General features: G+C 39.5%; 1 protein-coding gene across 1 annotated transcript; it reads left to right on the forward strand.

Annotated features, from left to right (window-relative positions):
* The first annotated feature begins 1,484 nt into the window (after positions 1-1,484).
* Positions 1,485-9,560, forward strand: LOC146655841 (calpain-2 catalytic subunit-like). Its single transcript, XM_085428497.1, has 21 exons — positions 1,485-1,981; positions 2,114-2,183; positions 2,359-2,477; positions 3,706-3,839; positions 3,938-4,106; positions 4,209-4,292; positions 4,400-4,485; positions 4,810-4,884; positions 5,321-5,481; positions 5,576-5,745; positions 5,840-5,851; positions 5,990-6,201; positions 6,350-6,386; positions 6,571-6,636; positions 6,712-6,769; positions 6,854-6,918; positions 7,036-7,104; positions 7,197-7,275; positions 8,885-9,001; positions 9,086-9,144; positions 9,230-9,560. The coding sequence occupies exons 1-21, from the start codon at positions 1,745-1,747 to the stop codon at positions 9,251-9,253; spliced, it is 2,103 nt and encodes a 700-aa protein (XP_085284623.1). The 5' UTR covers positions 1,485-1,744; the 3' UTR covers positions 9,254-9,560.
* Positions 9,561-12,128: the final 2,568 nt, after the last annotated feature.

Raw genomic sequence — 12,128 nt, forward strand, 5'->3', positions numbered from 1 at the left:
GTAACCAAATATTAACCAAATAGTAACCAAATATTAAATACCCAATAATAGCTGAACCGCACTCTTTAAGTGCGAGCTAAAGAAACACCGAAATACAAACAATGTGTAAATGCAATCATAAATGATTCTGTCTTCAGTTCTCGTGTTTATATTCAAAAGGTGTTTATAGGACCGAAAGCAAAACTACATTTGTGAGAGTTTAATATCATCGCTATAAAGGTTAATCATAAGCTTGATAACACCAAATAATTATTACCAGGGAGATAAAGTGTTATAAATGACTACAAAGATTAAGGTACAAATATAGCTGGTGTAAATATGATCTCATCCTTTGTTCAGGTTCAGGTATTTGAACTGGCCTGTTTTTAACGGAAGTTAAAAATACGCGACTATCACAGTGCCTCCAAGTGGCCAAAAAAGCTAATATTGCAGTTCAAGTCTGTGAATCGGCCGAGGCCTTTGCAGAGAACTAAAACAACATGTCATAAACACACAAGAACTGTTGTACTTATAGATGGATTCGATTTATTTAGCTGTAAGAGTGTTGGTTTGTTGTGTTCTGGTAAAGCAATGTTGCAGTAAGATCAACATTACATTTTGCTGACACAAAGACAGCAGGTGAAGTCTGTTTGTCAAAGGTAACAGACATCATGTGATTAATGTCCTGTTTTTGAGTCCGCCCCTGGAAATCTGTATTGTGCCTTCTTCCTGTTTTTGTCTCTCATGCAAAACTTTTGGTTCAAAGTAGCTGCAACAGGGAGCTCAGTGCAGTCCCACCCTGTGGTAAATAATAATGAATTATTATGTCTGAAGGCTATGCTTGTTTTTGACGCTCATTTTCCATGTTATGTTTATAAACAAGACAGTGTAAACACAGCGGTTAGGGGTTTATGATGCAACGTTCATGAGCTGCTTTTGCTCCAGTGTTGGATAAGATTTAAGATGGAAATCGTCTCTTAAAAGAAGTCGTATGTATTCAGGTGTCTGTTTTCCTGCCTTTCGCACATGAATCGTGTTCTGTTAAAAGAGAAAAAAACAACAACAACAACTCGTGCCAACAGCTTGCAGTCAGTGTAACTCCTGATCAAACTGACTTCAGGAAGTGTTTGACTAAAGCTTAACTTTGCTGTGCTCTGCATGGAGGATGTGATGAATAAGAGTATATGTTTACACGCAATTGGATCTGTGCATCAACCAGGCTTAGTGTTGCAGTGTCATTTAGATCCCAGTTGTTTTCAAGTTCAGTTTGATGGTTGCTTCATTCTATATGTTTTTAAGAGTCCCTTTCACAACTCTTAACTATAGTTACCACATGTAATCACGCTTGGAGAGAAAACATCTCTATTTTTTGGGTTATGGTACTTCTATAGATTATTACAGAATGTGTAAAAGTCCAAATCTAAAGTGGGAGGCATACCTATCTCCACCATACATACAGATGAGATTAAAATGTAGGATAAGAATGTCTCTTGGGTGTAGTCCGTATTTGTCTTTCAGTTGTGGTCACTGCCATATTAGTGCAGATTTGCTTAGAGCTGCTGTTGGCTGCTGTTTGCCTCACCTGTCCTAGCAGCCCCACCCTGTTTGTCACCTGACCCCGTGTTCCAAGAACCTGAGAGAGCTATAAAGAAGGCTGACACAAAGGTACTTCGGATTGTGTTCACCTGGCGAAAGATTTGTTCATCAGTGAAGCCTGAAAGAAAGGACAAAGAAGGACATTTACTGCGACCGGATTCTTGTGACGATGACATCTACAGCAAGTCGACTGGCCCGTCAGCAAGACAGGGAATTGGGCATTGGCACCAACGCACAGGCAGTGAAATTCTACAAGCAAGATTATGAGGCTCTGCGGCAGCAGTGTCTGGAGACCGGCCACCTGTTTCAGGACGATCGCTTTCCTCCTGAGCCTAAATCACTGGGCTACAACCAGCTGGGACCATACTCATCAAAGACTAAGGGCATCGTTTGGAAGAGGCCAACGGTAAGAGGCCAACAAAGCAAACAATCATTTTTAACACAAACATATCATATTTACAAGATTTTCATTATTTTATTCATTAATCTAATTATACTGTACTTCCCATTACTGAAGGATGTTTTGCTTTCATTGCAGGAGCTTTGTTCCAACCCTCAGTTCATTGATGACGGCGCTACAAGGACGGACATTCGGCAGGGAACTCTGGGTAAGTGATGACAGCTCAATAATGAGGTGAGCTGTGTTTTTTAGACATTTGTGAGTAGCACCCACATATTCTGCAATGGTTGTTTGTTGGTTGCAAAGCTGCTACGCTGTTGAGACCAGCACATGCTGCCCATGACCTCAGGGCATGTAGTCATATATCTGTCCTTACCGTGCAGGTGACTGCTGGCTCTTAGCTGCCATAGCTTCTCTGACTTTGAACCAGGACATTCTGGCTCGTGTGGTGCCTCCTGACCAAAGCTTTACTGAAGGTTATGCTGGGATATTTCACTTTCAGGTCAGGAAACTTTTGCTCCACTTGCTAATTTTCTTATCTGGTTTTGTTAATAAATTCTAAATACAATTACACTTTTGGTAAGAAGTGACATACATATAATACTAATTAGATTACACTCTGCGGTACCTTGTGGCAGTTCAAACAGATTTGTACTGTCATTCAAAGCACTTCAGTTAACTTTTTTGACCAAAGTGCTTATTCCCACCTCTGCCAACTACTGAAGGGAAGATCAGTCCAGATGTGACTGCATCGATACAAATGCTGGTATTGGTATCAGATTGATACTAGGATCAATACTGTTTATATCCTCTTAGTTCAGTTTATAGCCAACTGTATGGTGTCAAATAAATTATGATTTACTTTTGGCTATGAAAAAAATATACCTTAGACATACACTATTAAACATGTCTGAACCTTTTTGTGCTGACTGTATATGTTATTTATAGCCTATTTAAACAACAGAGGTTGAGCCAAAGACCTTGTGAAACAAGCACATTTACATTCAGTGTCTAAAAAAATTGTTTGTGTTTTGTGGATTACTATTTGTAAAATTAACTAGTATAAATCACAAAGATTTAGTGGTCCTTAAAATGTCTTCAGAATTTGAAAACTAATGATGATTCATCTCATAACTCTCAGCACGCAGATCACCACTACAGTTCCCTTTTTAATTTGAAAGTATCAAAAATACTGGCTCCGTATTTACTTGCTATCAGATCGGCACCAAATTTTGCAATATCACACAGCACTAGTGTTTGGATAAGTTTTAACAGGCCCCAGCGCTTACTACGTGTCACAATGTTGACAGTGTTGACAACCTGAGGGCATGTCCAGGTGATGCGCTTGCTAACACCCCCCCCCCCCACACACACACACACACACATACACACATATACAGTAAAAATGTATGAGAAAGCATTTAGAGAAGTTACTTATTATCTGCCTAGTTAGATGATAGAATAATCACCCCCGAGGAAAAAAGTCTCCTTGCACTTTTACAAGACAAGTGTGTATTTAATGTTTTCAGAGGTTTAGGGTGCTTTGGGTGTGCAAACAGACTAGGAAAGTGTTTTAAGAACCTGTCCGTTCACCAGATCATGTATAACCTGTCACTAAGAACCGACCAGAAGCTCGGGTAACAGTGCTAAGTTAACAGTTCAACAAACTTGATCTCAAAATCTTGTTCATTAATAAAAAAGCACTCACACTTATCAATGTTTTCTATCAGTTCTGGCAGTTTGGTGAGTGGGTGGATGTGGTGGTTGATGATCGTTTGCCCACCAAAGATGGAAAGCTGCTGTTTGTTCACTCAGCGGAGGGCTCAGAGTTTTGGAGCGCACTGCTGGAGAAGGCCTACGCTAAGTATGGATAGCTCTTCATATATTTTTTTGCTTCATCATAATGGCGTGTATGTGTACACATATACATTTACACTACCCATGTTCCTTTGTGCCTGACAGGGTGTATGGCAGCTACGAGGCTTTGACAGGAGGAAACACTATTGAGGGTTTTGAGGATTTCACCGGAGGAATTGCAGAAACATACAACCTAAAAGAGGCTCCAGCAAATCTCTTTCACATTATTCAGAGGGCCCTGAGCCTGGGTTCACTGATGGGTTGCTCTATTGATGTAAGTCTTATTTGCATCATGATTTGCATTACAGTTTGCACATAAGCATGACATCAGTCTGATAGACATTATCACACTGGATTTAAATTTCGCTGTTTTCAGATCACCAGTGCCTATGAGTCAGAGGCAGTTACATCTCTAAAGCTTGTAAAAGGACATGCATACTCTCTCACCGGTGCAGAGGAGGTACGCGGATTATATAGACTGTGAACTGGTATTCAAATTAAAAAAGAAAACAAAAAAAAAAGCGTGCACTACATTGGATTCCTATTAAATGTGCTTTATTCTTCAAGGCTAATTTTAAAGGGCAACAAGTGCAGTTGGTTCGCATCAGGAACCCGTGGGGTGAGGTGGAATGGACAGGCCCTTGGAGTGATGGGTGAATATTTATATTTTGTACATATAAAGGTTGTGTGAGGAGCTCAGAATATAGCCACTGGTTCTCTACATTGATGGAAGTCAGTGGCGGTGGTTCGGGACATGTGATTTGGATCCCACCTAGATGCTTCTTAGGTGAGATGTTTCTGGCAGACACAAGGCAACCTTGAGATATTATATCTCTCAGTTGGCCTGGGAACACCTCTGTGCACCAGGAATAAGTTAGAGCTGGATAAGTGGCATGGATGGATGCTTGGTTGGATGGATGGATGGATCATTAGCTACTATTTATTAATACTAGGATTCTTCCTAATATCAAAATTAGATCCAGTGAATGGAGCCATGTCACTGAAGATGAGAAGTTGAAGTTAAACAATGTGGCTGAAGATGGAGAGTTCTGGTAATTCTACATGCTTCTACATTATACTGACTGAAAATTACAATTTTATGATAATAGAATAATATCAAAAAGCTCTTTATGATCAAAACTGCTTTAAAAAAGCCTTCATTGAAGAATCGTGTAAAAGTTTCTAAAACAAGCCAAAACGATCAAAAGAATGACAAACCATCCAGGTATTATGTTGCAAAAGACATCATCTCAAGTTGAGTTAAAGCTGGACTGTATGTAATACCACTTTGAACAACAACATAGAAAGAAAAATATTTTAAAACTGTAATCCTGTTCAAGCTGGTCAACTACTTTCCGATAAAATGCTGCCACCTTGTGGTTTCCTTAAATCGTGCAGAGGTTTTGGACAAAAAGTACCTTTAACATTAAGACACATGCTTTAAAAAATGATCCGAATATTATCTTAAGGAGAAATTGTTCTTCTCAGGATGTCCTACTCAGACTTCATCAGGAATTTCTCCAAGCTGGAGATCTGTAATTTGACCCCAGATACACTCACTAGTGATGATGTGGGTCACTGGAACTACTGCCAGTTTGAAGGGATGTGGAGGGTCGGCTCCACTGCTGGCGGCTGCCGGAATCACACAGGTTAGAATGAAATCAAAAACCTTGTATGTCTGAATAAGAACTCCTTTCATGGTCCAGATTATAAAAATTATTATTATTTTGACTTGCTGTCCAGCCACATTCCCATCCAATCCTCAGTTCCTGTTGCGTCTAGAGGATGTGGATGATAATCCTTTGGATGGGAAGCACGGATGCACCTTTCTGGTGGGGTTGATGCAAAAGGATGGACGACGGCTGATGAAGGTTGACCCCAACCTCGAGACAATCGGTTTTGCCATTTATAAGGTACCTTAGCTTCATTTCATATTGCTCATAAAATCACATACTTTTTTTGACAGCTGACAAATTTTCTAAGATATATTTGTTTCCTTTCTTGCAGGTTCCAGATGAGGTTTGTATGTCTACTTTCCTTTAACTCTTTCCTTCTCTTTTAAGCTGAAATTTGAAAAAGAAAGTGGAAATCACAAGAATCACAAACATAGCTCGACTGATTGCATTGAGAGGAGCCTGACTTTCTGTATCTGTTCAGTACAAAGGTTGCAAAAATGTCCGCCTTGGGCCTGACGTCCTGCTGCGTCAGAAACATGTAGCCATGAGCCCCAATTTCATCAACACACGGGAAGTGTGTGGCCGATTCAATCTCCCACCGGGAGAATATGCCATAATTCCCTCAACCTTCCATCCCCACAAGAACGGCAGCTTCATTCTCAGGGTGTTCACAGAAAAAGAGGCTGCAACCAGGTATCTGTAATGTGACAAGCAGAATAATTCCTCAGATTTCAGCACTTTACTTTCTACTGCCACTGAAGTTGAAAAGCAAAGCTAAAGCTAAAAAAGTAAGCTTTTTAATCAGAAAGACTGTGCTAAAGGTGTGTTTCTCTTTCCTCAGACGACTGGAGCAGAAAATTGATGCTAAGATAAAGGAGGTAATAATGTGATACCTGACAGCTGTTCGTGCATAAAATAAAACTGCTTTTTTGAGACTTACTTTTCTTTCTTCGTTACATCTGAAACTGAAGCATATATGCCATCCTGAAACTTAAATGCTTAACATTCATGGTCCAAATTGATCAGTTCGTTGTTTTTATCTTCTCTGTTTTTCTCTCACAGGACAAGGTATCTGAAAAGGATGTAGATCCTCAATTGAAGCAACTCTTCAAGCAGCTGGCTGGAAATGTATGTTGAGGGACATAAGAACCTTTTATTACTGTTATTTGGCTCTGAAGTTAATGACTGCCACTTTTCAAACAGAACACGGAGGTGTCCGCCTTTGAACTGATCAAAATTTTAAACAATGCAGTTTCTCAGCGTGAGTACAACAAAAGTTTAAAGCACTCTTTTTTTTTTATGAATTAATAGTTGGAGTGAGAAATATGTTGTCATTTTCCTGCAGGGTCTGACATTAAAACTGATGGATTCAGCCTTGAGACAGGTCGCCTTATGGTCAGTCTGCTGGATGTATCCTATTAAGGAGTCGACTGCAATTTTTTTTAGGTTTAAGTAATCGTATAATCTGGAAGTTAAAGTACATAAATAACTGATGGTGAGCTTCATAGTAACCTTGACATTGTCCAGAAAGATGAAAGTGGGAAGTTGGGACTGATGGAATTCCAGTTGATTTGGAAGAAAATCCAAAAATACTTGGTGAGATTTAAATAGTTTCAAATCCATGCTGCTTATCCTTGAACACATCTGTGTATATGTTAACGCAAGGCATGGCTTCTTGGCTCATACAGGAGATCTTCAAGAGTCATGACACAGACAAATCTGGTACCATGAGCTCCCATGAGATGAGAGATGCTGCCAGTAAAGCAGGTAACTTTAACCATCCAAAAAGTCCCGCTTTTGTCCCGTCAGTCCACAGAATGTTTTCCTAAAGTCTCGGGGATCATCAAGATGTTTTTGGCAAAAGTGAAACGAGCCTTTGTGCTCTTTTTGGTCGGCAGTGGTTTTCTCCTTGGTACTCTCTCATCGATGCTATTTTTGCACAGTCTCTTTCTTATTGTTGGATCATGAAGGCTGACCTTAACTGAGACAAGTCACACCTGTAGTTTTGTTGTTCTGGGTGCTTTTGTGACCTCCTGGATGAGTCCGTGGTCACTCCTGGGAAATGTCACCGCTGTTCCAAGTCTTCTTCATTTGTGAATAATGGCTCTCACTGTGGTTCACTGGAGTCCCAAAGCCTTAGCAGTGGCTTTGACACCCTTTCCAGACTGATAGATGTCAATTACTTTGTTTCTCATCTGTTCTTGGGTTTCTTTTGACAATGGCATGATGTTTAATAATTAATAATTAACACTTATGAACATAGATTCATTTTAGTGGCCAACAGGTGCATCACCTTTTGACTGCATTAAGTCTGACCTTACAGAAGTTTGTGGATTCAAGTCTTATTTAATGGTCCCAACAGTCAAAAAGAGCATAAAGAGAATGCTTTAGGGTGTGACTACACTGTCACTCCTTGTGGCATTGTGGCTATAGGATGATATACATATTAGAAACTGCCAGGTCTGATACGCTTGTGAAAAACCAAGAAATTCACATTTCAAAAGTTGATTTTTCTGGGATTATATTGTATTTGACTACTGAGACTTACACAAACAGACAAAAGCATGTGTGTGCATATTAATGTTTATCTGTGTTTTAATTTGTGTGACATGGAAAAGAAGTGATAGAACTATATTAGCCAGTTAGGGGACTGCCGCCTTGTATGTACTATTCAGTTGTACTGTTCCACAGGAACTAAACATGCATGGGTGAGGCTGTGTAACACGACTCCTAAGCTATTGTAGAGTTTACGTATATATGAAATCTTTTCAACACTGTACTTCCCCAGCATCAGATCTTCCTCAAATATATGGAGATAAGATTACGGTTCCCTGGATATGTCCACTTTTAAAGTTCTGTCCGGGGCATCCGGGTGGATTTTTGAGATTAATGAAAATGTCCCGGTTTTTCTATGGGCCTACAGAGGACCCATATGTGTGACGTCATCGACGAGCTGCTGCTTTGTGAGTGGTTGTTCTGCCTCACAGACGGGACAGAGTGCGCCTCTTTAAAAGTTTAAAAGATGCCAAAGCGCAAGTGCAGCTTTTCAGACGAACTGCAAAAGAAATTTCCCTTGTCCCGACCCAATACTGGTAATTTTTCTTATACAGATAAGGCCTTATTTCTGTACCATTATTTAATTCCAGAGGTTTTTAAGTTATTTTTTTGCACTTGTTGACTTGTAAATGCCTACATGACATTTTTTATTTCACCATTCATTAACAGCACACAGAAGGCATCGTTTAAATATGTTTTTAAAATTTTTCTTTAAGCAAACAGTATCATTAAAGTTCTTCATGACTGGGCCAAGTGTCCTCTTTTTTGGAAATCAAAATATGGTCACCGTAGATAAGATGGAAATGTTTTTGTTTCCCAGGGTTCCAGATCAACAGTGCTATGCTGAGAGCTGTTGTGAATCGTTACGCTGATGCTCAGTATGCCATACACTTTGACAGCTTTGTAGGCTGTCTCTTTAAACTGGAAATGCTCTTTAGTAAGTGTCACTAAACACAGCAACATCACTTCTACATGTTTTATCGCTGTCTGAAATTTATTTTTGTCTTTGCTGCTTTACCAGAAGTGTTTAAGACCCTGGAAAGGGATGACTCGGGCAAGATTGAGCTGAACATGCAGCAGGTGTGTAGGAATATAACAAAGGCTGCTGGTTTTTCAGCACTTCTCATTCGGGCCGCTAGCTGCATAATGTTGTTTTTTATTGCAGTGGCTGTGCCTGGCAATCTACTAGCCCTGACAGCGACACAACAAGGACCCCTTTCAGATGTGAGCACAGAGAAAGATCAGCTGATCAACAGAGAGTTCCTTTATTTCTGATTTACTTTTCACACAGTATATTCCAAATGCTAAAGTCCCTTTGGGCTATACTATGACTGACATGTATAACATGCCATGTTAGTTGGTTTTTCTGCAAATATTTCTGTTCAGTAGGGAAAAACTTGGTAGTCTTGGTGGGTATTTTGCTTTTCATTTCTTACAACTTCTGTCAAGCTATAAAAACATGTTAAAAATAAAAAATAAAACAAACTAAGAAACTATGGCATCTGCACTCTTTTTTGTTACAAGTCAAATGTTTAAATTACTCAGCAAAATTCAGAAGGTGGTCTGTGACTGAAACTGCTGAGCTGGAACAAGTTTTCTGGCATGCAAAATAAAGGGTGTGGTGACAGGTGAACTGCACATATGACACTCTCTCACAACAAGAGAGATGCAGAACAAAGTGGCTGCACGAGCTCCTCTGAGATGCGAAATGCTGTCGAGAAGTGCAAGATTTCACCCTTTTTGTTTCTCTACCGTTGCCCTAACATTTAAGAGGCTTTCAGAGATTGGAAAGGTCTGAAAGAGTAAAGACTGAAGCAGTCAGGTATGTTTTGCCTTTGTTTTTTTCCTCAGGTTTCACAATCAAAAAACCTCTGAATTACATAATTGTGGCCACTACACTGAAGCAAATCCCACCATTGACTTTGACAACTTCCTGTGCTGCCTGGTTCGCTTGGAGTCTCTCTTCAGGGAGTTTCTGTCCTCATGATCATATTTTTGTCTCACTGACATGAGACAAAATATTTCAATGTTCACTTAACTTCAACAGACTCCTTTAAAACTTTGGACAAGGATGGGACAGGTCAAATAGAGGTGAATTTTTCAGAAGTAAGAACTCATCTGCTACAGATTTAATCATGAGTCTCTACACTGCAAAATAAAATACCAACCATCGTTGTAATTTGATGCCATATAAATAAAACTGAATTAAACTCAACTGAACTGAAGTGAATGGATGGATAGATAGTAACTTGTGCCTGTTTTTGTTTTTTAATCCACAGTGCATAAATGTTGTAGAGGACCTCAGCTGAAGAATTCAAGCTTGTGCTAAAAAGTCATATATATATATCTACACATTTGTTTGTTTGTGTTTCATGCAACTCAATTAGTTGATGGAAACTTTGTGTGAGAATCTGAAGATTTTAAATCTGCAAACATAGCACAGTGCATTTGCTCAAAGAATCTTTATTCGGGTAAAAACAACAACAACAACAGTCAGTTGTTTCTTTTTCCACTTTTTGTCCTTTAAAAACTAGCATGAAATAAATGTGATGTTTCGAGGAATATGCTTGAAATAACTTTTCAATTTCACACTTTTGCTTTTTGTTGATCAGAATTAGGCAAATTCATTTTTGATGTAAATCATTCTTTCACTGTTACTTTTGCCTGGAAATTATGTCTCAGGTCTATATGACATTCTTTCCGTTTACTTTGACAGTTTGGTTTTGATGCCAATTCCTTTTCAGCATTCACAAAGTCGTTACGCAAAGTAAAACCATTCTCATCTGCAAAAAAAAGAAATTGGATTCACCTTGGAAAAGTGCTGACCACACCCGACAGCAACAGTACAGCACACTTGAATAGACTAGAAACTTAAACCAAGGTCAGAAGAACAATGGTTTTTGACCATGCAAGTGTGGAATTACTGTTTAGAGATCAAACCAAATCCACCCAGATGAAAACAAACTCTCCTGAAAAACAAATGTAAAAATTTGGAAATGTAATTCTAAACCGCACCGTGCAGTGGGCCTGCATACATGCATCAAATAAGGCCCAGACAACTGCGACTGCAGCTTTAGAGCTGTATAGTCACTGTATATATCATATGTTCTTCAATATGTTGTAAATAATAACACTTATAGATTTTCATATAAAGTGGACCTGTTACACTTTTGCTTACTTTCAGCACCGTTACAACCATGGGTGCTAGAATTAAACTTGAGCAAAATCACAAATTACGAGGTCAGTGCACACAAAATAAATCTCTGGGTTACAAGGATGGTTTGGAGACCGTGGCAGTGACAAAAAGACCAGAGGCCTAGCCAGAGGTGGCAGAGCTAGCGATCAGGATGGACAAGACTGGAACTGAGTATATCTCAAGGACAGCTTCAGTTGAGCGGTTTGGAGAGAAAGGCTGAGATGTTTTGGACATGTGCCGTGGAGAGTATAGCGTGTGTAGCCTGGGAAACTAGTTGCCACACAGGACACAATAGCAGGAGTTCTTGAAGTGATTTAATGGCATACAGATAAGATACGAAAACAAAAAACACAAAACATCCAATGAAAAAATATGCCTGTGGCTACACACATAATCAAACTAATGCCAAACCAAAACCACGCGATCACGCGACACACTGGAGATTGCAGACTATGTCTTTCTACACATGTAAGGACATGGCGGTCTCTAGCACCTGCAGGTGCCGATCACTAATAACAACTACAAACATATAAACCATCTCATTAAAATGTTGCTTTATAACTTTTTTTATTGACACAACAAAGTCTCAACACATTCCAAGCACATTTACTAGGAACTCTGTCCGTGTCGTTGGGAGAGAAAGCCGACATCTCGCAGATTCTGATGCATTGGGTCCGCGCTTTGTGTTCACGTCTTTGTGTGGAATCAGTTTACCTGCTCTGATTTGCTGTTTTAGCTGTTTGGTGGTTGTAAAATCGATTTGAATTGGAAAATCGATTATTGAAACCCAACCCTCGTAGAAACTACTGTTCTTGGCAATTCTGCCACCTCATGGCGGAGGTTTGTAACATCAAGTAAATGTACCTAA

The sequence above is a fragment of the Rhamphochromis longiceps genome, linkage group LG13, assembly GCF_057381845.1.
Source record: "Rhamphochromis longiceps isolate RC_006_pf linkage group LG13, R_longiceps_female_GT1.1, whole genome shotgun sequence".
Classification (NCBI taxonomy): domain Eukaryota; kingdom Metazoa; phylum Chordata; class Actinopteri; order Cichliformes; family Cichlidae; genus Rhamphochromis; species Rhamphochromis longiceps.

Coding starts and splice junctions, on each gene's coding strand:
- LOC146655841 (XM_085428497.1), top strand. CDS start 1,745: ATGACATCTACAGCAAGTCGACTGGCCCGTCAGCAAGACAGGGAATTG. Junction 6,919..7,035: donor TTATGGTCAGTCTGCTGGAT/GTATCCTATTAA, acceptor GACATTGTCCAG/AAAGATGAAAGTGGGAAGTT. Junction 9,145..9,229: donor TTGAGCTGAACATGCAGCAG/GTGTGTAGGAAT, acceptor TTTTTATTGCAG/TGGCTGTGCCTGGCAATCTA.